The sequence below is a fragment of the Oncorhynchus mykiss genome, chromosome 18 (assembly GCF_057628025.1).
Source record: "Oncorhynchus mykiss isolate SJ-2025 chromosome 18, ASM5762802v1, whole genome shotgun sequence".
NCBI lineage: Eukaryota > Metazoa > Chordata > Actinopteri > Salmoniformes > Salmonidae > Oncorhynchus > Oncorhynchus mykiss.
In genome coordinates this window covers 42760764-42786058 of record NC_143039.1, presented here as the reverse complement: position 1 = coordinate 42786058, position 25295 = coordinate 42760764, and the positions used below count along the sequence as shown (strand labels likewise).

Here is a 25295-nt window from a genome sequence, read left to right as displayed (position 1 = left end):
CTGACACCCTAGACCCACTGCAATTTGCTTACCGCCCCAATAGGTCCACAGACAACGCAATCGCAACCACACTGCACACTGCCCTAACCCATCTGGACAAGAGGAATACCTATGTGAGAATGCTGTTCATCGACTACAGCTCTCGACCCCGCCCTGTGCAACTGGGTCCTGGACTTCCTGACGGCCCGCCACCAGGTGTTGTTACCTACCCTCACCATCTCCACCCCGCTGATCCTCAACACTGGGAAACCCACAAGGGTGCGTTCTGAGCCCTCTCCTGTACTCCCTGTTCACCGACGACTGCGTGGCCATGCACGCCTCCAACTCAATCATCAAGTTTGCGGACGACACTACAGTGGCAGGCTTGATTACCAACAACGATGAGACGGCCTACAGGGAGGAGGTGAGGGCCCTCGGAGTGTGGTGTCAGGAAAATAACCTCACACTCAACGTCAACAAAACACAGGAATAGATTGTGGACTTCAGGAAACAGCAGAGGCAGCACCCCCCTATCCACATCGACGGGACAGTAGTGGAGAGGGTAGTACGTTTTAAGTTCCTCGGCGTACACATCACGAACAAACTGAATTGGTCCATCCACACAGACAGCGTTGTGAAGAAGGCGCAGCCGTGCCTCTTCAACCTCAGGAGGCTGAAGAAATGTGGCTTGTCACCAAAAGCACTCACAAACCTCTACAAATGCACAATCGAGAGCATCCTGTCGGGCTGTATCACCGCATGGTACTGCAAGTGCTCCGCCCACAACCGTAAGGCTCTCCAGATGGTAGTGAGGTCTGCACAACACATCACCGAGGGCAAACTACCTGCCCTCCAGGACACCTACACCACCCGATGTCACAGGAAGGCCATAAAGATCATCAAGGACAACAACCACCCGAGCCACTGCCTGTTCACCCCGCTATCATCCAGAAGGCGAGGTCAGTACAGGTGCATCAAAGCAGGGACCGAGAGACTGAAAAACAGCTTCTATCTCAAGGCCATCAGACTGTTAAACAGCCACCACTAACATTGAGTGGCTGCTGCCAACATACTGACTCAATTCCAGCCACTTTTAATAATGGAAATTGATGTAAAAATGTTTCACTAGCCACTTTAAACAATGCCACTTAAACATATAATGTTTGCATACCCTACATTACTCATCTCATATGTACAGTGCCTTGCGAAAGTATTCGGCCCCCTTGAACTTTGCGACCTTTTGCCACATTTCAGGCTTCAAACATAAAGATATAAAACTGTATTTTTTTGTGAAGAATCAACAACAAGTGGGACACAATCATGAAGTGGAACGACATTTATTGGATATTTCAAACTTTTTTAACAAATCAAAAACTGAAAAATTGGGCGTGCAAAATTATTCAGCCCCCTTAAGTTAATACTTTGTAGCGCCACCTTTTGCTGCGATTACAGCTGTAAGTCGCTTGGGGTATGTCTCTATCAGTTTTGCACATCGAGAGACTGACATTTTTTCCCATTCCTCCTTGCAAAACAGCTCGAGCTCAGTGAGGTTGGATGGAGAGCATTTGTGAACAGCAGTTTTCAGTTCTTTCCACAGATTCTCGATTGGATTCAGGTCTGGACTTTGACTTGGCCATTCTAACACCTGGATATGTTTATTTTTGAACCATTCCATTGTAGATTTTGCTTTATGTTTTGGATCATTGTCTTGTTGGAAGACAAATCTCCGTCCCAGTCTCAGGTCTTTTGCAGACTCCATCAGGTTTTCTTCCAGAATGGTCCTGTATTTGGCTCCATCCATCTTCCCATCAATTTTAACCATCTTCCATGTCCCTGCTGAAGAAAAGCAGGCCCATGATGCTGCCACCACCATGTTTTACAGTGGGGATGGTGTGTTCAGGGTGATGAGCTGTGTTGCTTTTACGCCAAACATAACGTTTTGCATTGTTGCCAAAAAGTTCAATTTTGGTTTCATCTGACCAGAGCACCTTCTTCCACATGTTTGGTGTGTCTCCCAGGTGGCTTGTGGCAAACATTAAACAACACTTTTTATGGATATCTTTAAGAAATGGCTTTCTTCATGCCACTCTTCCATAAAGGCCAGATTTGTGCAATATACGACTGATTGTTGTCCTATGGACAGAGTCTCCCACCTCAGCTGTAGATCTCTGCAGTTCATCCAGAGTGATCATGGGCCTCTTGGCTGCATCTCTGATCAGTCTTCTCCTTGTATGAGCTGAAAGTTTAGAGGGACGGCCAGGTCTTGTTAGATTTGCAGTGGTCTGATACTTCAGTTTTATATCTTTATGTTTGAAGCCTGAAATGTGGCAAAAGGTCGCAAAGTTCAAAGGGGCCGAATACTTTCGCAAGGCACTGTATATGTATATACTGTACTCTATACCATCTACTTAATCTTGCCATCTTTATGTAATACATGTATCACTAGCCACTTTAAACTATGCCACTTTATGTTTATATACCCTACATTACTCATCTCATATATATATATATATATATATACTGTACTCTATACCATCTACTGCATCTTGCCTATGCCGTTCTGTACCATCACTCATTAATATATCTTTATGTACATATTCTTTATCCCGTTACACTTGTGTGTACAAGGTAGTAGTCTTGGAATTGTTAGGTTAGATTACTCTTTGGTTATTACTGCATTGTCGGAACTAGAAGCACAAGCATTTCACTACACCCGCATTAACATCTGCTAACCATGTGTATGTGACAAATAACATTTGTTTTGATTTGTATAAACATGCCTGTAACTATCTACAATATTAATTAACCAGGCACTCAACTCATCAAAATAGTTTCTGCAATGCCACCATTTGCCTTTCAAATCAATTGAAAGGACCTGTAAAATACCTGTATGTGAAAATGTGCTGCTGCAGTTCCACCACCTCCCAGCAGTGGGAGCATTTCAGCCAGTACAACATGGCCCAAGCACAGGAGACGATGCAGGCGTCACAGCAGCTGAGGGAGGACATGAGTCACTAGTTTACAGGTATAAAATAAAGCCTGGGGGAGAGGAGTGTAGCGTTACCATATGGCCAGGCCTGTAAAAATAGCACTGTTCTGTATTGACCCCTATAAAACAGCACTGTCACTGCATCCCAAAAGGCACCCTATTCCCTTTATAGTGCTGCACTACTTTTGACCAGGGCCCATTGGATGCCATTTGGGGGACACACCCTGTCTGCTTTCACAGGGCTCTCTGTTGTTGTTTAGTATTTGATAGGGCCTGTTTCTGCTTCATAGATATTGCTAAAATGTATGTGTACAGTAAGACTATTGAGAGTTAGGTGACAAGTGTGGCAAATGAAGAAGCTGATTAAACAGCATGATAATTACACAGGTGCACCTTGTGTTGGGGACAATAAAAGGCCAATCTAAATGTTGCAGGCGGGTTGCATCTCTGAATGTGATCACGTTTAAGAAACACATCTGATGATTCGCTCACGTGTTAAGAAACCAGCTAGCATGCCTACTGACATTGCTTCACTGGCTAAGTCTAGGAGTCCTAGGCCTAGCTAAATGTTCTGTTACCTGATTTAATGTGTGCATTTACTTGAGAATTCAGAGCATGCGGACCGTGTTGTATGCATGTGCTCAAAGAGACCGCAACCTTACCTGGGTCCAAGGGCAGCTCCATGCGGCTTATTTAAAAAATATATATATTTCACCTTTATTTAACCAGGTAGGCCAGTTGAGAACAAGTTCTCATTTACAACTGCGACCTGGCCAAGATAAAGTAAACTGTGTTCAGTTTAAGGTATATATATACATATACAGTTGAAGTCGGAAGTTTACATACACCTAGGTTGGAGTCATTAAAACTCGTTTTTCAACCACTCCACACATTTCTTGTTAACAAACTATCATTTTGGCAAGTCGGTAAGGACATCTACTTTGTGCATGACACAAGTAATTTTTCCAACAATTGTTTACAGACAGATTATTTCACTTAGAATTCATTGTATCACAATTCCAGTGGGTCAGAAGTTTACATACACTAAGTTGACTGTGCCTTTAAGCAGCTTGGAAAATTCCAGAAAATGATGTCATCGCTTTAGAAGCTTCTAATAGGCTAATTGACATTATTTGAGTCAATTGGAGGTGTACCTGTGGATGTATTTCAAGGCCTACCTTCAAACTCAGTGCCTCTTTGTTTGACATCATGAGAAAATCAAAAGAAATCAGCCAAGACCTCAGAAAAAAATTGTAGGCCCCCACAAGTCTGGTTCATCCTTGGGAGCAATTTCCAAACACCTGAAGGTACCACGTTCATCTATACAAACAATAGTACGCAAGTATAAACACCATGGGACCAAGCAGCCGTCATACCGCTCAGGAAGGAGACGCGTTCTGTCTCCTAAAGATGAATGTACTTTGGTGTGAAAAGTGCAAATCAATCCCAGATGCTGGAGGAAACAGGTACAAACGTATCGATATCCACAGTAAAATGAGTCCTATATTGACATAACCTGAAAGGCCGCTCAGCAAGGAAGAAGCCACTGCTCCAAAACCGCCATAAAAAATCCAGACTACGGTTTGCAACTGCACATGAGGACAAAGATCGTACTTTTTGGAGAAATGTCCTCTGGACTGATGAAAGAACAATAGAACTGTTTGGCCATCATGACCATCGTTATGTTTGGAGCAAAAAGGGGGAGGCTTCCAAGCCAAAGAACAACATCCCAACCGTGAAGCACGGGGTGCTTTGCTGCAGGAGGGACTGGTGCACTTCACAAAATAGATGGCATCATGAGGACGGAAAATCATGTGGATATATTGAAGCAACATCTCAAGACATCAGTCAGGAAGTTAAAGCTTGGTCGCAAATGGGTATTTCAAATGGATCATGACCCCAAGCATACTTCCAATGTTGTGGCAAAATGGCTTAAGGACAACAAAGTCAAGGTATTGGAGTGGCCATCACAAAGCCCTGACCTCAATCCTATAGAAAATTTGTGGGCAGAACTGAAAAAGCGTGCGCGAGCAAGGAGGCCAACAACCTGACTCAGTTACACCAGCTCTGTCAAGAGAAATGGGTCAAAATTCACCCAAAATATTGTGGGAAGCATGTGGAAGGCTACCTGAAATGTTTGACCCAAGTTAAACAATTTAAAGGCAATGCTACCAAATACTAATTGAGTGTATGTAAACTTCTGACCCACTGGGAATGTGATGAAAGAAATTGAAGCTGAAATAAATAATTCTCTACTATTATTCTGACATTTCACATTCTTAAAATAAAGTGGTGATCCTAACTGACCTAAAACAGGGCATTTTTACTTGGACTAAATGTTAGGAATTGTGAAAAAAGTTAGTTTAAATGTATTTGACTAAGGTGTCTGCAAACTTCTTACTTCGACTGTATATGGTATATATACAAAAAAACATGCTCAAATGTTTCAAACCAAAACCTCATGGCCATCAAAATCCAGCAGCCTCACAGCTCTGCAAGCTGCTACATCCTCACTACTTTGCACAATCAACTCTTGACAAGTCTTTCTGTCAGAGCACAGCACCTGACCAGTTGCTGCTGCCACCTGGAGTTTAGAAGTGGTAGTGTAGCATATAATTGTGCTCATCACAAATAAACTACCTATTCCATAAACCACGTTTTAAGGTGATTTATGTATATTGAGCATTCACATTAATGACCCTGTTTATCCTACGTCTATCCAATACGCATTGTTTGGCCAAGACTACGTCCCAGATGGCATCCTATATGGTGCACTACTTTTGATCGCAGCCCTGTGGTCAAAATGTGTGAACTATACAGTATAGGGAATAGGGTGCCATTTGGCATGCAGTCCAAAATAGGTTGTTTTGATCCAGAGTCCTGGGCATAGTGTTTATTAGGCCTTTGTATCATACGGTTTATGTGACCTTTGTATCATACGAGGAGGTAGCTAGATAAAAACAAGGTAAACACGCACAGGAAAGAGAATCATTGATAATAAACCACCCTAACAGCTTGTGGTAATGTCTCCAAATGTGCTTGTTTGTGTCAGACAGTATATTTTAAAGAGGAGGAAGAAGACCGATTTTTATCAATATTTATAGTGCCGCCACAAGTGCTGTGCAGAACGTAGGACATAGAACATGTTTTCTATATACACTATATATACAAAAGTATGTGGAAATGAGTAGATTCAGAAATTTCAGCTACACCCGTTCTTGACGGGTGTATAAAATCGAGCACACAGCCATGCAATCTCCATAGACACACATTAGCAGTAGAATGGCTTTACTGAAGAGCTCAGTGACTTTCAATGTGGAACCGTCATAGGATGCCACCTTTCCAACAAGTCAGTTCATCAAATTTCTGCCCTGCTAGAGCTTCCCCGGTCAACTGTTATTGTGAAGTGGAAATGTCTAGGCCACAGAAGCTCACAGAACAGGACCGCCGAGTGCTGAAGCGAGTGGAAATGGTCTGTCCTCGGGTTGCAACACTCACTACCGAGTTCCAAACTGACTCTGGAAACAAAGTCAGCACAGGAACTATTCGTCAGGAGCTTCACGAAATGGGTTTCCATGGCCGAGCAGCCACACACAAGCCTAGATAGCCATGCGCAATGCCAAGCGTAGGCCGAAGTGGCGTAAAGCTCGCCGCCATTGAACTCTGGAGTAGTGGAAACGCATTCTCTGGAGTGATGAATCACGCTTCCCCATCTGACAGTCCGACGGACAAATCTGGGTTTGGCGGATGCCAGGAGAACTCTACCTGCTCCAATGCATAGTGCCAACTGTAAAGTTTGGTGGAGGGGGAATAATGGTCTGGGGCTGTTTATACGGTGCGGGCTAAACCCCTAGTTCCAGTGCAGGGAAATCATAATGCTACAACATACAATGACATCCTAGACGATTCTATGCTTCCAATTTTGTGGCAACAGTTTGGGGAAGACCCAAACCTGTTTCAGCACGACAATACCCCCGTGCACAAAGCAAGGTCCATACAGAAATGGTTTGTTGAGATTAGTGTGGAAGAACTTGAAAGGCCTGCACAAAGCACTGACCTCAACCCCATCAAACACCTTTGGGATGAATTGGAATGATGACTGCGAGCCAGGCCTAATCGGCCAACAGCAGTGCCCAACCTCACTAATGCTCTTGTTGCTGAATGGAAGCAAGTCCCCGCAGCAATGTTCCAACATTTTAGTGGAAAGCCTTCCCAGAATTGTGGAGGCTGTTATAGCAGCAAGGGGAAACCAACTCCATTTTAATGCCCATAATTTTGGAACAAGATGTTCGACGAGCAGGTGTCCACATACTTTAGACTATAGTTTAGGTGTAGCCTACAGTTTTATTTCAGATACACTTGTATGTCGTAGTGGAGACCAATATCTATCTTGTGTTATTAAGCTATATACTGTAAAACAACTCTTTGTTGATTTGTGTGGCTGAATTTCAGATTCTTTTTTTACATTTGAATGTAGTACCAGGTCCTACAGTGGTAGAACTTTTATTCTGTCTGGTGCTTTAGTGTTTGAGCGAGCAATAGTGAAAGGGAACTGCAGGCTATCAGTGAATTTATGTAAATCACACAGCTAATTAGAGTTTCTCAGTGACAACAGAGTGATCAAATTGTACACACAACACAATTAACAGATCGCATTGTACACATCACACTCCCTTTACTCTGCTCTCTATCGATCATACCCATGTGCGTGTGTTTGTCAGTGCTGTGGAAACCAAACCAACAGCAATGATGCAAATCGTTCTCCTTTTGTGTTTTCAAATTTAAATTAAAATTTGATTTAACATGTATTTAACTTGGCATGTCAGTTAAGAACAGATTCTTAGGGGCTGTGATTCTGAAAATAAAAATATGGGACAAAACACACATCACAACAAGCGAGACAACACTACATAAAGAGAGACGACAACACAACATGGTAGCAACACAACATGGTAGCAGCACAAAATATGGTACAAACATTATTGGGCCAGACAAAGGGCACAAAGGGCAAGAAGGTAGAGGCAACAATATATCACATGAAACAGCCATAACTGTCAGTAAAATTGTCCATGATTGAGTCCAGATTGTCCAGTTTTATTATTATTTTTTTTTAAAAAAGCTCGTTCCAGTCGCTAGCTGAGGATCGACCCAGGGATGTGTGTGCTTTGGGGACCTTTAACAGAATGTGACTGGCAGAACAGGTGTTGTATGTGAAAGATGAGTCCTGCAGTAGATATCTCAGATAGGGGGGATTGAGGCCAAGAGGGTTTTATAAATAAACACCAACCAGTGGGTCTTGTGACGAGTATACAGAGATTACCAGTTTACAGAGGAGTATAGAGTACAGTGATTTGTCCTATAAGGAGCATTGGTGGCAAATCTGATGGCCGAATGGTAAAGAACATCTAGCCGCTGGAGTGCACCCTTACCTGCTGATCTAAAAATTAACTCTCTGTAATCTAGCATGGGTAGGATGGTCATCTGAATCAGGGTTAGTTTGGCAGCTGGGGTGAAAGAGGAGCGGTTACGATAGAGGAAACCAAGTCTAGATTTAACCTTAGCCTGCAGCTTTGATATGTGCTGAGAGAAGGACAGTGTACCGTCTAGCCATACTCCCAAGTACTTGTATGAGGTGACTACCTCAAGCTCTAAACCCTCAGAGGTAGAAATCACACCGGTAGGGAGAGGGACATTCTTCTTACCAAACCACGTGTTTCATTCAATAAAGGAAAAAGGCTCATTTAAAAACCAATTCAGACAAATAAAACGTAAAGGGCGGGTTTCCCTTAAGCTTAGCTTGGACCAAATAAAGGATTTGAATGGAGATTCTACATTGACCCTACTTTTTAGTCCAGAACTAGGCTTTATCTGTGTCCAGGAAACTAGCCCATAGTGCTCTTACACATAAATGTAGATAAGGATAGCTGAACAAAGGATAGCTTTGAACAAAGCTGGGGGAGAATTGTTTTTCTTTATGATAAAACTCTATACTGATGACATTTTTATTTGCACACACAACTATCCAACCTCGCTCTAATCTTCTCTCTTCCGTGAAGAGTAATTTATGTCACTTACACACCCGAGCGCACACATACAAATAAACCAGGTTGTTTTCCTACTGCTATAAAGCATAGAGAATCTCCCTTGTGCCACAAAGTAGGCGCCCAACCCTAAAGCCCTACTACCCTGCTCCCACGCGATGACCATCATCCGTGGCATTTTATGACTTTACTGCCTGACCCTCAAGTTAATTTCGAGTGGCCGCGCCGTGGCTGGATGGGCATGCGCTTCCTGACAAGCCCAATTATTCTGAATCATTTCACTAAAGGGTCCAGATGCTGCCTTGCTGTCGTCTCAGATCCTGGGGGCCATTAAGACACGCTGGTGCCTCCTAAATGCCATACACTTCTGCTTGAATGGGCACCTCCCCATATCTGTCTACCTGTCATGCTGCACCCTGCCCCTTCATGCCCACACACATATACACACACCAGTATCACCCCACTTCCGCTCTCTATACTATTGTCACCAAAGGGTTGTCTCTGCCTCCCTGCTCTCTCACTCAGTGCCAAGCCTGTGTGTGGAGGAGAGAGGGGTTTGCCAAAGAGTGATGTGCTCACATGGTGGGAACTATCCTATTGATGCGCATTGCAACTTCACAAGAGGAATGCTGTCCACAAATTGAAGCTAGCCATCTGTGATTGGGCATTGAGGATTTACTGTATGTGCTTTGGAATTTGTTTCCAACCGAGTCGCTTTAAGAGATCTTACTTTTAACATCCATTACATCTGCCACAGGACTAGTGTGCTTTTTTTCTTCCCATCTCAAATGATTTTACTTGCAGTATCGAGACTTCAGTTGCTTCTGATGCAGTGCCTCCTATGGTCCTGAACTCCTGAGCAGGAGGTGTGAGCCGAAGCGATGCAAGTGCCCGTCAAGGACTGTGTCTCCCTGACGGTCTACTCCTTCACGTTCCTGCTGGGCCTCCCCTCCAATCTGCTGGTGCTCTTCGTGTACGTCCGCAAGGCGCGCAAGCGGGGTGCCACGCCCAACGTGGTATACGCACTCAACCTCTGCCTGGCTAACCTGGCACTGATGGCCTGGCTGCCTGTCAAGGCCTTGGAGACTTTCCTCCAGGACTGGGCTCTTCCATCGCCCCTCTGTCCCGTCTACAGCTTCTTCTTGTTCTCCTCGATGTACGGCAGCTGCCTCTTCCTCACGGCAGTGACGGTGGGCCGCTACCTCAGCATCGCCTTTCCCATCAGCTACAAGCTGTACCGGCGGGGCCGCATCTCCTGCTTCATCAGCGCTGCCCTCTGGGCAGTGGTACTGTTGCACCTGAGTCTGGGCCTGGTGGCAGAAGGCGGGGGTGGTTTCGTGTCCACCTCCAGCCATAATGTGTCAGTCTGCTTTGAGAACTTCACCCAGGACCAGCTGGACCTGCTGCTGCCATTGCGCCTGGAGATGGCGCTCCTCCTCTTCCTAATGCCACTGGCCATTACCGCCTTCTGCACGCTGCGCTGCGTAGCCCTGGTGTGGCGGTCCTGCTTGCCCGTCCTGGGAAAGAGGCGCGTCCTGGCCGTGGCCCTTTCCACACTGGCTGTGTTTGTGGTTTGCTACGTGCCCTACAACGCCTCACACATCGTGGGCTTTGTGCTGCAGGAGAACGTCCACTGGAGGACTGAGGCCATGCTGTCCAGTGCATGTAACGTCTTCCTGGAGCCTGTGGTCATGCTGATGCTCTCCCCGGCAACGCCCCGCGGCCTCATGGGAAGGCTCTGTGGAAGGCCCAGCAGATACAGCCGGACAGAGGGGCGCCATTGTAGCAAAACCATCACACGGGACCCTCTAGCTAATGTGAGGGGAGTGGCGTCGCTGACCGACAGACAGACAGGAGCAAACATTTCCAAGTTATGTCAGGAAAAATCTGCACAAACAAGACATATAAGACCTGTGAGTGGAATTTAAAAAATAAATAGTTTAGGACAAAATGAAGTGAAGAACTCAGGCTGATGTGGAAAACACTTAGAAATAGGACTCGGTAGTGCTCAAAATGGGCAGAGCTGAGGTTGGAACAAGTGACAGTCTAGAAATCTCACAATTATTGATGACAAAATAATATATTGTGTTCTCATGATACTGTAAGCTTTCTATGCTCTGAAATCGTTAGAAAGTTCTACATAACAAACCACAGTGATCATATGAAGAACCTTTGTGGCTTATGAACTGAGAGGCTGAAAGACAAGTGAGATGTGGAAAATTGACCAAAGGTTATCTGAGATGAGCCAGTGATGAGTCCTCTACTGTGATGGTCTGATCTGGATTGTGCCACCGGCAGATGGGGCAGGAGGACAATTTCAACTGAGTGACTAATTACAATGGAGCCATTGTTAAAAAGTTAGATTCATAAAAATAGTTTGAATGTATTCTGGTATATTTTTGTTGGTTTACTGTAAGAAACTGGGTGTCTTTCTCTATCTTAAAAAGGTATGGTGATAGAAATGCCCTGTCAATTCTCTGTCCAAATATTCTGTAGATAATTGATCAATAGGCAAGTGGTATTAAACAGACACATGTAAATAGAACCATCATTTATTGATTGTTATTTACAGCTTACACTGGGAGCTTTAAGGAGTTTACGAAGATGAATGTAAAATGTACTAATTATTTCTGATCTGAAACTCTGCTGAACATGAAGTGAATCAGAAACATGTCCTCATTTTATATCTGACAGTCTGAGAATCAATACATTTGAAATCTCAACCAGAAACAGTTCTGACTATAATGAATGTTTCTCTAATCTCAAAATGTGAATTAACTGAGCATTACTTGTTTATAGAACCTGCTTCTAATTGAGGATTTGACTTTGCAATATTTACATGTAAATCACTACCTTCCTTGTGCAAGAGAAATGCCTGAATAAAATATAAACTGAGCAAGTGTTGTGTATATTTCTTCTGAATCCCATTTAAGAGACATTCTGAACTATGGATAACTTGATCAATTCAACGTGATAGTGTTCAGTGTTACAGTTAAATGATTTACCCTGTTAGTCGGCCTAATTGAGAGTACCTAAAGTTGATCATATTATAAGCATTCAGTGAAAGTCCCTCAGACTGTTTATCATTTCATCATTTTCATGTTAGTCACTTCCTCATCATAGATACATCCTAATGTGTGTATAAAAAAAATTGAGGTCAGTTGAAGTGCATTTATGGTAACGAGTGAGGAGAAGGCCTTCTTTGGTGAGCAAATTCACTTTAATAATTTATTTTATTTGAGAGTACCATCAGCAAATGCAACATGGTTCACAGTCCTTATCCATAGCCGTTATCCATGACCTTTGTACAAGAGATACTGAAAACACGTTGTGTTCTCCAAACACGTTGTTACTCTTGCAGAACTGTGCAATTATAAATCTACCATGTAATATCTTAGTATGGGGTCACATTGTTTGTGTAATTCAAATTACCTGTACCATAATGTGTATGGCTTTTATGCATGCCTTTGCTAAATATGCTGCAAATAAGCCAAATGCTGCATTCATGAAAATAAAGAACTAAAATGATTTTTGACACTTCTCAGGGCATCTGCAAGGTTGGGTTAAGAGAGAACAAGAAGGGGTCCCCTTTTTTGTGTCTAGTGTGGTGTCATTTAGAGTAGTACTTTTCAAATGAATCCCTGAGTGGCTGTATTGTCTAGTGTGATGTCATTTAGAGTAGTACTTTTAAATGGATCCCTGGAGGGGCTGTATTGTCTAGTGTGGTATCATTTAGAGTAGTATTTTTAAATGTATCCCTGAGGGGCTGTATTGTCTAGTGTGGTGTCATTTAGAGTAGTACTTTTAAATGGATCCCTGGAGGGGCTGTATTGTCTAGTGTGGTGTCATTTAGAGTAGTACTTTTAAATGTATCCCTGAGGGGCTGTATTGTCTAGTGTGGTGTCATTTAGAGTAGTATTTTTAAATGGATCCCTGGAGGGGCTGTATTGTCTAGTGTGGTATCATTTAGAGTAGTATTTTTAAATGGATCCCCGAGGGGCTGTATTGTCTAGTGTGGTATCATTTAGAGTAGTACTTTTAAATGGATCCCTGAGGGGCTGTATTGTCTAGACTGGTGTCATTTAGAGTAGTATTTTTCAAATTAATCCCTGAGTGGCTGTATTGTCTAGTGTGGTGTCATTTAGAGTAGTACTTTTCAAATTAATCCCTGAGTGGCTGTATTGTCTAGTGTGGTGTCATTTAGAGTAGTACTTTTAAATTAATCCCTGAGGGGCCGTATTGTCTAGTGTGGTGTCATTTAGAGTAGTACTTTTAAATAAATCCCTGAGGGGCTGTATTGTGTCTAGTGTGGTGTCATTTAGAGTAGTACTTTTAAATGGATCCCTGAGGGGCTGTATTGTCTAGACTGGTGTCATTTAGAGTAGTACTTTTAAATTAATCCCTGAGGGGCCGTATTGTCTAGTGTGGTGTCATTTAGAGTAGTACTTTTAAATAAATCCCTGAGGGGCTGTATTGTGTCTAGTGTGGTGTCATTTAGAGTAGTACTTTTAAATGTATCCCTGAGGGGCTGTATTGTCTAGTCTGGTGTCATTTAGAGTAGTACTGTAAAATGGATCCCTGAGGGTCTGTATTGTCTAGTGTGGTGTCATTTAGAGTAGTACTTTTAAATAAATCCCTGAGGGGCTGTATTGTGTCTAGTGTGGTGTCATTTAGAGTAGTACTTTTAAATGGATCCCTGAGGGGCTGTATTGTCTAGACTGGTGTCATTTAGAGTAGTACTTTTAAATTAATCCCCGAGGGGCTGTATTGTCTAGTGTGGTGTCATTTAGAGTAGTACTTTTAAATGGATCCCTGAGGGGCTGTATTGTGTCTAGTGTGGTGTCATTTAGAGTAGTACTTTTAAATGGATCCCTGAGGGGCTGTATTGTCTAGACTGGTGTCATTTAGAGTAGTACTTTTAAATTAATCCCCGAGGGGCTGTATTGTCTAGTGTGGTGTCATTTAGAGTAGTACTTTTAAATAAATCCCTGAGGGGCTGTATTGTGTCTAGTGTGGTGTCAGAGTAGTACTTTTAAATGGATCCCTGAGGGGCTGTATTGTGTCTAGTGTGGTGTCATTTAGAGTAGTACTTTTAAATAGATCCCTGAGGGGCTGTATTGTGTCTAGTGTGGTGTCATTTAGAGTAGTACTTTTAAATGGATCCCTGAGGGGCTGTATTGTGTTATGTTGACGAAGTTTACCACACTTGCAACTCCAGTATGAGACATTGGTTCCTAAAGTACGCTGATCAGTATTCTCAACATAAAACAAGCATTACTACTACAGAACAAACTATGCTGGGAAGCATACACAAGAATAAAGTGGGTTTGATATTTTGAGGCCTCAATCTAAGAAAAATTATTCATTTTAAAATGTTCATAACATTTTTTTTAAAAGAGTAAAAGTGCAAGGGACAAATGTATCCTCTCTAACAATTGATAACTAAGGTTATTATATTCAGAATATTCCATTATATATATTCATATGTTTAACTATGGACACTAGAGGATTTGCTAATAAAACAGTACACAACAGGGTGTGCACAATGGGGAAATAACCTCGTAGCTTAGTTCATTTTAAAAATTCATTTTTTGTGTAACTAGAAATAATGAACAGTCATTATAGAAATATCATAACTGTTTTGTGGCGTGTCTCCATGGTAATAAAGTAATGACAGGAAGTGAATGAGACAACAATGTCATCTGAGATGTTAGTTGTGCAATTCCGTTCAGATAGCTGTCTCCCAATAGTTTTGGGTTGAAATGTCAGTGTTTCATTATGCTTTTCTCTCTCTTGTAGTGACAACAACGCCAACAGTATCTGCCAATATGAGGCCAGCAAATGACATTTCATGCAGCTTTGCGCTGTTCGTCTACATCACCACCTTCTTGATCGGGGTACCTGCCAACATCCTGGCATTCTGCACTTTTTGCCGAAAGGTGCGTCGCAAACCTGCCCCCATCGACATCCTGCTCCTCAACCTGACCATCTCCGACCTCATCTTCCTTGCTTTCCTGCCCTTCAAGATGAAGGAGGCTGTTGATGATTTTAACTGGACCCTCCCTTACTTCCTGTGTCCAGTCACTGGCTACCTGTTCTTCTCCACCATCTACAACAGCACCCTCCTCCTGACCGCGGTGAGTGTGGAGCGCTTCCTCAGCGTGGCGTATCCCGTAAGGTTTACAGCACCAGGCAGGGTTTTCCACACACAGTTGGCCTGTGCAGTTTTCTGGATCCTGTCCCTTGCCCACTGCAGTGTTGTCTTCGTAATGCAATTAGACAAAGATGCCGACAACACTACCTGCTATGGAAATTTCAATGATGTCCAGCTTATTACCCTTCTCCCGGTACGCTTAGAGATGTCCCTGGTTCTCTTCTGTGTACCCTTCCTGATCAGCACCTTCTGCTATGTCAACTTCATCCGTATCCTGTCTAGGCTTCCCAACATCAGCCAGCACCGGCGCCTGCGTGCCATCGGGCTGGCGTTGGGGACTCTGCTGGTTTTCGCCCTCTGCTTTGGGCCCTACAACGTGTCCCATATGGTGGGGATCATGCAGAATAAAGTCCCTACTTGGCGCAACAATGCCATTCTGCTCACCACCTTAAATGCCTGTCTGGACCCCATCGTCTTCTACTTCTCCTCCTCAGCTGTTAGGAGCACTCTCAGCCTCTGCCTGAAGCGAATCAAGGCTCAGCTCAATCCAAAGGCCACAGCCGCCCATGCTGGTAATACACCAGACCCTATGGACTCCACCCATTCGTCCAGCCAGAAGTTTGTCGCTGCTGCCAAAAGTGGGACAAATTACACCCCACGAATAATCAGTGACTAGTAAATCAGTTTTGTCCATCCATACAAAGTGTACACAAAGCATTGAAATGGTGTGTTTCCACAATGTGATCTAGAATTCTGATACCATGGTCAAGCATTTTGATAGCATTTGTCCATCTGAAACTGCTATAGAATGTCTGAATTCATCTGCACATGTATTCAGTTCTGTGTGCAGAGTGAGACAACAGTATGATGATGTCTGGTGACTGTGACTGGTAACTTAGCTTGTGTCCCACAAGGGTTATTACAGTACAGTACAGTAATTTGTCTTTGTGGCTAATCTTATGCCATGCTTATTGAGACTGTAAATGCCAGAATATCAATATGCAATTGCTGCACAAATTATATAAAACAAAATCAGTATCAGAAAAGTCACATTGTGGTCATTGCACTTGAATTTACAGTATATTGTGTATGCGTTATTACACATGCAATTCGCTTTTTTACTGATCAGTTAGTCAATAAACTCCTTATTAAGACATTATCCTTGCCTAATGTTATTGCTTTTCTTGCCAACTATCTTTTAGATTTATCATCAAGTCATTCAGCTTTTTCAAGAACCTTGAGGGTCATCTTTATCTGGAGAAGAGGAAATTGTAAGAGGAGCTTGTAGGAAGGACTATGCTTATTTGTGTAGAGTGTATATTCTCCTATGTATTTGTATGTCTCGTGTTGTTGAGGAAGAGCTTGCAAGTAGAATTTCACTGTATTGTTCACACCTGCTGTATCCTGTGCACGTGACAAATTAGATTTAGGTAATTTCCGGACCTCTTCATGATAGGGGCCCAAGTTTCAAGTCAGCAAAGAACAACAACACACTTGTATGTATTTTTGGGGGGTATTTTTTGGTGTTTTAGTATCCCCATTAGCTGTTGCAAAAGCAGCAGCTACTCTTCCTGGGGTCCACACAAAACATGAAACATAATACAGAATATTAATAGACAAGAACAGCTTAAGGACAGAATACATTAAAAAAAGGCACATGTAGCCTTACATATCAATGCATAAACACAAACTATCTAGGTCATGGCGTTGTGCCATGAGGCATTGCTTTCTGTTTTTTGAAACCAGGTTGGCTGTTTATTTGAGCAATATGAGATGGAACAGAGTGCCATGCAATAATGGCTCTATATACAGTGCCTTGCGAAAGTATTCGGCCCCCTTGAACTTTGCGACCTTTTGCCACATTTCAGGCTTCAAACATAAAGATATAAAACTGTATTTTTTTGTGAAGAATCAACAACAAGTGGGACACAATCATGAAGTGGAACGACATTTATTGGATATTTCAAACTTTTTTAACAAATCAAAAACTGAAAAATTGGGCGTGCAAAATTATTCAGCCCCTTTACTTTCAGTGCAGCAAACTCTCTCCAGATGTTTAGTGAGGATCTCTGAATGATCCAATGTTGACCTAAATGACTAATGATGATAAATACAATCTACCTGTGTGTAATCAAGTCTCCGTATAAATGCACCTGCACTGTGATAGTCTCAGAGGTCCGTTAAAAGCGCAGAGAGCATCATGAAGAACAAGGAACACACCAGGCAGGTCCGAGATACTGTTGTGAATAAGTTTAAAGCCGGATTTGGATACAAAAAGATTTCCCAAGCTTTAAAACTACCAAGGAGCACTGTGCAGGCGATAATATTGAAATGGAAGGAGTATCAGACCACTGCAAATCTACCAAGACCTGCCGTCCCTCTAAACTTTCAGCTCATACAAGGAGAAGACTGATCAGAGATGCAGCCAAGAGGCCCATGATCACTCTGGATGAACTGCAGAGATCTACAGCTGAGGTGGGAGACTCTGTCCATAGGACAACAATCAGTCGTATATTGCACAAATCTGGCCTTTATGGAAGAGTGGCAAGAAGAAAGCCATTTCTTAAAGATATCCATAAAAAGTGTTGTTTAAAGTTTGCCACAAGCCACCTGGGAGACACACCAAACATGTGGAAGAAGGTGCTCTGGTCAGATGAAACCAAAATTGAACTTTTTGGCAACAATGCAAAACGTTATGTTTGGCGTAAAAGCAACACAGCTCATCACACTGAACACACCATCCCCACTGTCAAACATGGTGGTGGCAGCATCATGGTTTGGGCCTGCTTTTCTTCAGCAGGGACAGGGAAGATGGTTGAAATTGATGGGAAGATGGATGGAGCCAAATACAGGACCATTCTGGAAGAAAACCTGATGGAGTCTGCAAAAGACCTGAGACTGGGATGGAGATTTGTCTTCCAACAAGACAACGATTCAAAACATAAAGCAAAATCTACAATGGAATGGTTCAAAAATAAACATATCCAGGTGTTAGAATGGCCAAGTCAAAGTCCAGACCTGAATCCAATCGAGAATCTGTGGAAAGAACTGAAAACTGCTGTTCACAAATGCTCTCCATCCAACCTCACTGAGCTCGAGCTGTTTTGCAAGGAGGAATGGGAAAAAATGTCAGTCTCTCGATGTGCAAAACTGATAGAGACATACCCCAAGCGACTTACAGCTGTAATCGCAGCAAAAGGTGGCGCTACAAAGTATTAACTTAAGGGGGCTGAATAATTTTGCACGCCCAATTTTTCAGTTTTTGATTTGTTAAAAAAGTTTGAAATATCCAATAACTGTCGTTCCACTTCATGATTGTGTCCCACTTGTTGTTGATTCTTCACAAAAAAATACAGTTTTATATCTTTATGTTTGAAGCCTGAAATGTGGCAAAAGGTCGCAAAGTTCAAGGGGGCCGAATACTTTCGCAAGGCACTGTAATACTGTACACTTTCTTGAATTTGTTCTGGATTTGGGGACTGTGAAAACAACACTGATGGCATGTCTGGTGGGGTACGTGTGTTTTATTTTTTTTATTTCACTTTTATTTAACCAGGTAGGCTTGTTGAGAACAAGTTCTCATTTAAAACTGCGACCTGGCCACGATAAAGTAAAGCAGTTCAACACAAACAACAACACAGAGTTACACATGCAATAAACAAACATACAATCAATAATACAGTACAAAAGTCTATATACAGCATGTGCAAATGAGGCAGGCTAAGGAAGGTAAGCAATAAATAGGCCATGGTGGTGAAGTAATTACTATATAGCAATTAAACACTGGAATGGTAGAATGTGCAGAAGATGAATGTGCAAGTAGAGATACTGGGTTGCAAAGGAGCAAGATAAATAGAGTATGGGGATGAGGTAGATTGGATGGGCTATTTACAGATGGGCAATGTACAGGTGCAGTGATCTGGGGGTGACCAGTGAGATGTAACTGCTGGAACGTGTGCTACGAGTAGATGCTGCTATGGTGACCAGTGAGCTGAGATAAGGCGGGGCTTTACCTAGCAGAGACTTGTAGATGACCTGGAGCCAGTGGGTTTGGCGACGAGTATGAAACAAGGGCCAGCCAACGAGAGCGTACAGGTCGCAGTGGTGGGTAGTATATGGGGCTTTGGTGACAAAACAGATGGCACTGTGACAGACTGCATCCAATTTTCAGGAGAGTGTTGGAGGCTATTTTGTAAATTACATTACCAAAGTCGAGGATTGGTAGGATGGTCAGTTTTACGAGGGCATGTTTGGCAGCGTGAGTGAAGGATGCTTTGTTGTGAAATAGGAAGCCGATTCTAGATTTAATTTTGGATTGGAGATGTTTAATGTGAGTCTGGAAGGAGAGTTTACAGTCTAACCAGACACCTAGGTATTTGTAGTAAGTCAGTACCATCCAGAGTAGTGATGCTGGATTGGCGGGCAGGTGTGGGCAGCGATCGGTTGAAGCATGCATTTAGTTTTACTTGCATTTAAGAGCAGTTGGAGGCCACGGAAGGAGTGTTGTATGGCATTGAAGCTCATCTGGAGGTTAGTTAACACAGTGTCCAAAGAAGGGCCAGAGATATACAGAATGGTGTCGTCTGCGTAGAGGTGGATCAAAGAATCACCAGCAGAAAGAGCGACATCATTGATGTATACAGAGAAGAGATTCGGCCCAAGAATTGAACCCTGTGGCATCCACATAGAGAGTGCCAGAGGTCCGGACAACAGGCCCTCTGATTTGACACACTGAACTCTATCAGAGGAGTAGTTGGTGAACCAGGCGAGGCAATCATTTGAGAAACCAAGGCTGTTGAGTCTGCTAATAAGAATGTTGAATGTGATTGACAGAGTCGAAAGCCTTAGCCAGGTCGATGAATATGGCGGCACAGTAATGTCTCTTATCGATGGCGGTTATGATATCGTTTAGGACCTTGAGCGTGGCTGAGTTGCACCCAAACCAGATTGCATAGCGGAGAAGGTACGGTGGGATTCGAAATGGTCGGTAATCTGTTTGTTAACTTGGCTTTCGAAGACCTTAGAAAGGCATTGTAGAAAATATATAGGTTTGTAGCAGTTTGGGTCAAGAGTGTCTCGCCCTTTGAAGAGGTTTATGACCGCGGCAGCTTTCCAATCTATGGGAATCTCAGACGATACAAAAGAAAGGTTGAACAGGCTAGTAATAGGGGTTGCAACAATTTCGGCAAATCGTTTTAAAAAGAGAGGGTCCAGAATGTCTAGCCCGGCTGATTTGTAGGGGTTCCGATTTTGCATCTCTTTCAGAACATCAGCAATCTGGATTTGGGTTAAGGAGAAGTGGGGGAGGCTTGGGCAAGTTGCTGTGGGGGGTGGAGGGCAGTTGATCGGGGTAGGGGTAGCCAGGTGGAAAGCATGGCCAGACGTAGAAAAATGCTTATTGAAATTCTCAATTATAGTGGATTTATCGGTGGTGACAGTGTTTCCTAGCCTCAGTGCAGAGGCAGCTGGGAGGTGGTGCTCTTATTCTCCGTGGACTTTACAGTGTCCCAGAACTTTTTTGCAATTAGTGCTACAGGATGCAAATTTCTTCTTGAAAAATATATCTTTCGTAACTGCCTGTGTACATTTGTTCCTAACTTCCCTGACAAGTTGCCTATCACGGGGGCAATTCCATGCTAATGCAGAACGCCACAGGATGTTTTTGTGCTGGTCAAGGGCAGTCAGGTCTGGAGAGAGCCAAGGGCTATATCTGTTCCTGGTTCTACATTTTTTGAATGGGGCATGCATTTTTAAGACGGTGAGGAAGGCACATTTAAAGAATAACCAGGCATCCTCTACTGACGGGATGAGGTCGATATCCTTCCAGGATACCCGGGCCAGGTCGATTAGAAAGGCCTGCTCGCTGAAGTGTTTTAGGGAGCATTTGACAGTGATGAGGGGTGGTTGTTTGACCGGAGACTCATTATGGATGCAGGCAATGAGGCAGTGATCGCTGAGATCTTGGTTGAAAACAGCAGAGGTGTATTTGGAGGGCAGGTTGGTTAGGATGATATCTATGAGGGTGCCTTTGTTTACAGATTTGGGGTTGTACCTGGTGGGTTCATTGATAATTTGTGTGAGATTGAGGGCATCAAGCTTAGATTGTAGGATGGCCGGGGTGTTAAGCATGTCATAGTTTAGGTCACCTAGCAGCACGAGCTCTGAAGATAGATGGTGGGCAATCAATTCACTTATGGTGTCCAGGGCACAGCTGGGGGCAGAAGGTGGTCTATAGCAAGTGGGAACAGTGAGAGACTTGTTTCTGGAAAGGTGGATTTTTAGAAGTAGAAGCTCCAATTGTTTGGGTACAGACCTGGGTAGTTTGACAAAACTCTGCAGGTTATCTCTGCAGTAGATTGCAACACCGCTCCCTTTGGCAGTTCTATCTTGTCGGAAAATGTTATAGTTAGGGATGGAAATTTCAGGATTTTTGGTGGTGTTCCTAAACCAGGATTCAGACACGGCTAGGACATCCGGATTGGCGGAGTGTGCTAAAGCAGTGAATAAAACAAACTTAGGGTGGAGGCTTCTAATGTTAACATGCATGAAACCAAGGCTTTTACGGTTACAGAAGTCAACAAATGAGAGCACCTGGGGTGTAGGAGTGGCGCTAGGCGCTGCAAGGATTAACCTCTACATCACCAGAGGAACAGAGGAGGAGTGGGATAAGGATACGGCTAAAGGCTATCAGAACTGGTCGTCTAGTGCGTTCAGAGCAGAGAGTAAAGCAGGGTTCTGGGTACGATAGAATAGATTCAAGGCATAATGTATGTGTGTGTGTCAGAGCTCTGTGTAAATTGACTATGCAAACAATTTGAAATTTTCAACACATTGTTCTTATAAAGAGAAGACGTGATGAAGTCAGTCTTTCCTCAACTATTAGCCAAGAGAGACTGGCATGCATAGAATTTATATCAGCAATCTGATTACAAGGAAGAGCAAAACGTGCTGCTCTGTTCTGGGCCAGCTGCACTTAACTAGGTCTTTCTTTGCAGCCCTGGACCACACGACTGGACAATAATCAAGATTAGACAAAACTAGAGCCTGCAGAACTTGCTTATTGGAGCATAGGCGGAAATCCCAGGGGTGACACGACCCCCCCCCCATCCTGGGAAAATATGATTTGTCCCCCCTAATATATCACTGTAAACATAACTATGTAATTTCAATAATATTAATAACACGCAATGAAAGCACTTGCGACCCCCCGCCCTTTGCCTCACAATGGTTTGATCCACTGCCAGTTCCTTATCTGACAGGTAACAGAGGGTTCGTATCTACTGTCTGTAAGGCACTCAATGCACGTGACTGACGTGAGGTTAATCCAGTCAATCGCGCCATAGCAATGTTTTTTTTTATGTTGGCAGGGTTTACACACACACTAGCTGAATTTGCAGAGCTAGCGGGCAAACATTAGCTATTAAGCTAGCTAGTACCTATTCCATTTATGTGGCATCGTCAAAGATGGAATCTTTGATATCGTCAGTTTATTCCAAGATCAGCATGCAGCTGTAGTGCTTCAAAGTCCCTGTGATAAGGTTAGCGATAAACTGAACTCCCAACTGAACAGAACTACACTCTCTTCTACCATTGTCTTAAATATCTTTAATGGTCTCGTTGCAAAAGCTAAATTGTCGCTATGGGACCTTGAAGCACGTGTGCTGAACTTGGAGTAAACTGACAATAGCAAAGATTATAGCAAACACCACAGAAACGGAATTGGTGCTTGCTAGCTTTGCAAATTCAGCTATTGTTGGAAGCCAGCCAATATGAAACAAACTATATTCAAATTACAAAAGGTTGCAGCATATGTTGTGTAAATGGTGAACTCATACAGCTGTCATCTCTTGTCACTGCAATCCGTTTCACATTTGCTAGCTACCTTTTAGATCGAAGCTCATAGAGAATGATAGAAGATAAGATGATAGAAGCCCATCTCCTACTGTAAATAACCTACACACTGTGTGCGTGTGTGTGTGTGTTTGTGTTTGTGTGTTTGTGTGTTTGTGCAGCTAGCCAGCCTGCCAGGTAGAAAAAAGTCAGAAAAAAGTAAAAAGACAGACATCAGAGTATTTTTCAGTACACCAAAATGCAAAGCAAGAACCCTAGTAGCCTAAGACTAGTTGATAAAATGTTCATCAGAAAGAAGTGAAATGCTAATGGAAACGTTTCACAATGATGTCATTAGGCAGATCAGGCAACAGAGGGCACACAGACAGCAGAGCTGGGGACAGGTGGGCAGGGACTGACTGGCAGGTACAGGCTGGCAGAGACAGGGAGTCTCAGGTAAGTTTGTTGAGTCTTTGTTTGGCAACATGAAAGGTTCTACATTTTTTTGACTTAAAATAGGGACATCATTGGAAAATGCCATGGATACCCCCACTCTCAACTTAAACTGGTGACTGAACTAAGATTTGTTTAAGGCAATGGTATTGCTGTTGTGATTAATTGTGTAGTTCTGGGTACTGGTAGTTAGGAGTACGGCAAACACCTTATTTATTTTCTAGGAGACAGACTGTGAGGGTGGTGAAAGGGAAAGAGACAAGGAGAGAGACTTCAGAGGACAGTGTCACAGCCACGGCAAGACCAGGTGTCAACCAGGGGACAGTGGCAGAGCATTGTCCAGTTACCTCAGTGATGGCACAAAACCATATCAGCCACACCCACAATTTATAGAACCGCAAACTCTTGCCAACAGAGTGTTGACGTTTCAAGAGAGATGGTTTTGCGATTTCCCCTGGCTACATTATAATCCATCAGTAAAAGGAGTTTTGGGTTTTCACTGTAGCCAAGGGTTTTCAAGCCAGCCATCTTTTGGCCAAAGAGCAGATGCTGCCTTCATTAGTGCAGGATTTAGGAACTGGAGAAAAGCCATTGTAAAATTCACAGCACATCAAAACTGCCAAACCCACCGCCACTGTGTAACTGTAACAGCACACCAGCTAAATCCAATCAGTGTCCAGTTATCCAGCGCGTGGGGTAAACAGCAGAAATGACGAAAGCTACCTTGCACTGTATGAGAAAGCAACAACATTGATTGAATCTATTGAGATACATTCAAGACGATTTGCTGGCAAAGCAGTGGATCACTATAGGGCAGCATTTTTTTAAGTGTTGGATGGTGTGGAGGTTCAGTTTGGCGACCGTTTTGACCAGGACAGTCTAAACATTCTGCAAATGTTGGAAAGAGTGCTTCTCATGGGGGAGTTGGATGAGTCTCTTGATCAGTACCCTGAGCTGAACATAGATTCTCTTTCAGTGCAGTTGCCTCTCTTTCTCAACAAATAAATCAAATCAAATCAAATTCGCCTGTAGCAGCAGTTGAGAGGCAGCAGAGGTCCTCAGGAGGCTTCCAATGGAGGTGCAGGGGTTGGTTGACCAAGTTGAGGTGCTGATCAGAACTTTGTCTGTAATGTACATAAAGACAGGCTAGACAGTCTTGAGGGAAAACATCTACCAGCAATTAGTTGGATCCATTGAAACCCTCAAACATATGTTTGGTTCTTTTGATCAGTAGTGTGTATAGCAGTGGTTCTCAACCTTTTTTGAGTACTGCATATTTTAAGGAAAGGCAGGCAAGGTTTTGAGTGGTTCTCAGGGACCTCCACCCCCTCTATTTATATGTAAAGTTAGTGGAATCCTTGTGCTGCTGAATACGTTCATTACACTTTTTTATTTCATGGACCCCTTGCCATTACACCAGGGACCCCTAGGGGTCCACGTACCCTGTTTGAGAACCCCTGGTGTATAGTATGAGATTTGTTATTTTGTTTAGTAGTTTTTAGTACATGACAGTACACTTACTAATTATTTATTTTATTTGATTTAAAATTGCATACTTTGTGTGACATACTTGTCCATAGCTGTTGTTTGAAGAGTTGAGACACTGACTGAACAATAACCAAGTATTTCTGAAGGATATTTTGGTTGATTTGTTTGGGTTTTTCATTGAAGTAGTTATCTTGCTTTTAGAACTGTACTTACTCTGAGCGTTTTGTTCTTGTAAAGATGTTGTAATAGACTCAAACCAGTGGCACATATTTAATGACTATATAAATGAATCAGAAAAAGTTCAATAAAAAGGTCAGGTCAGTGCGGAGACCAACTTTGTGATGGTTCTCAATGGAGATTC

The 25295-nt window shown here is 43.0% G+C and overlaps 2 protein-coding genes across 2 annotated transcripts; both read left to right on the top strand.

Annotated features, from left to right (window-relative positions):
* Nucleotides 1-9535: 9535 nt before the first annotated feature.
* LOC110496800 (free fatty acid receptor 2) lies at nucleotides 9536-10937 on the top strand. Its single transcript, XM_036951038.2, has one exon. The coding sequence runs from the start codon at nucleotides 9891-9893 to the stop codon at nucleotides 10935-10937; it is 1047 nt and encodes a 348-aa protein (XP_036806933.2). The 5' UTR covers nucleotides 9536-9890.
* Nucleotides 10938-12141: 1204 nt separating this feature from the next.
* Nucleotides 12142-16322, top strand: LOC110496079 (free fatty acid receptor 3-like). The gene is made up of 2 exons (XM_021571760.3): nucleotides 12142-12214; nucleotides 14809-16322. Exons 1-2 carry the CDS (start codon nucleotides 12184-12186, stop codon nucleotides 15837-15839), a joined length of 1062 nt encoding a protein of 353 aa, XP_021427435.3. The 5' UTR covers nucleotides 12142-12183; the 3' UTR covers nucleotides 15840-16322.
* Nucleotides 16323-25295: the final 8973 nt, after the last annotated feature.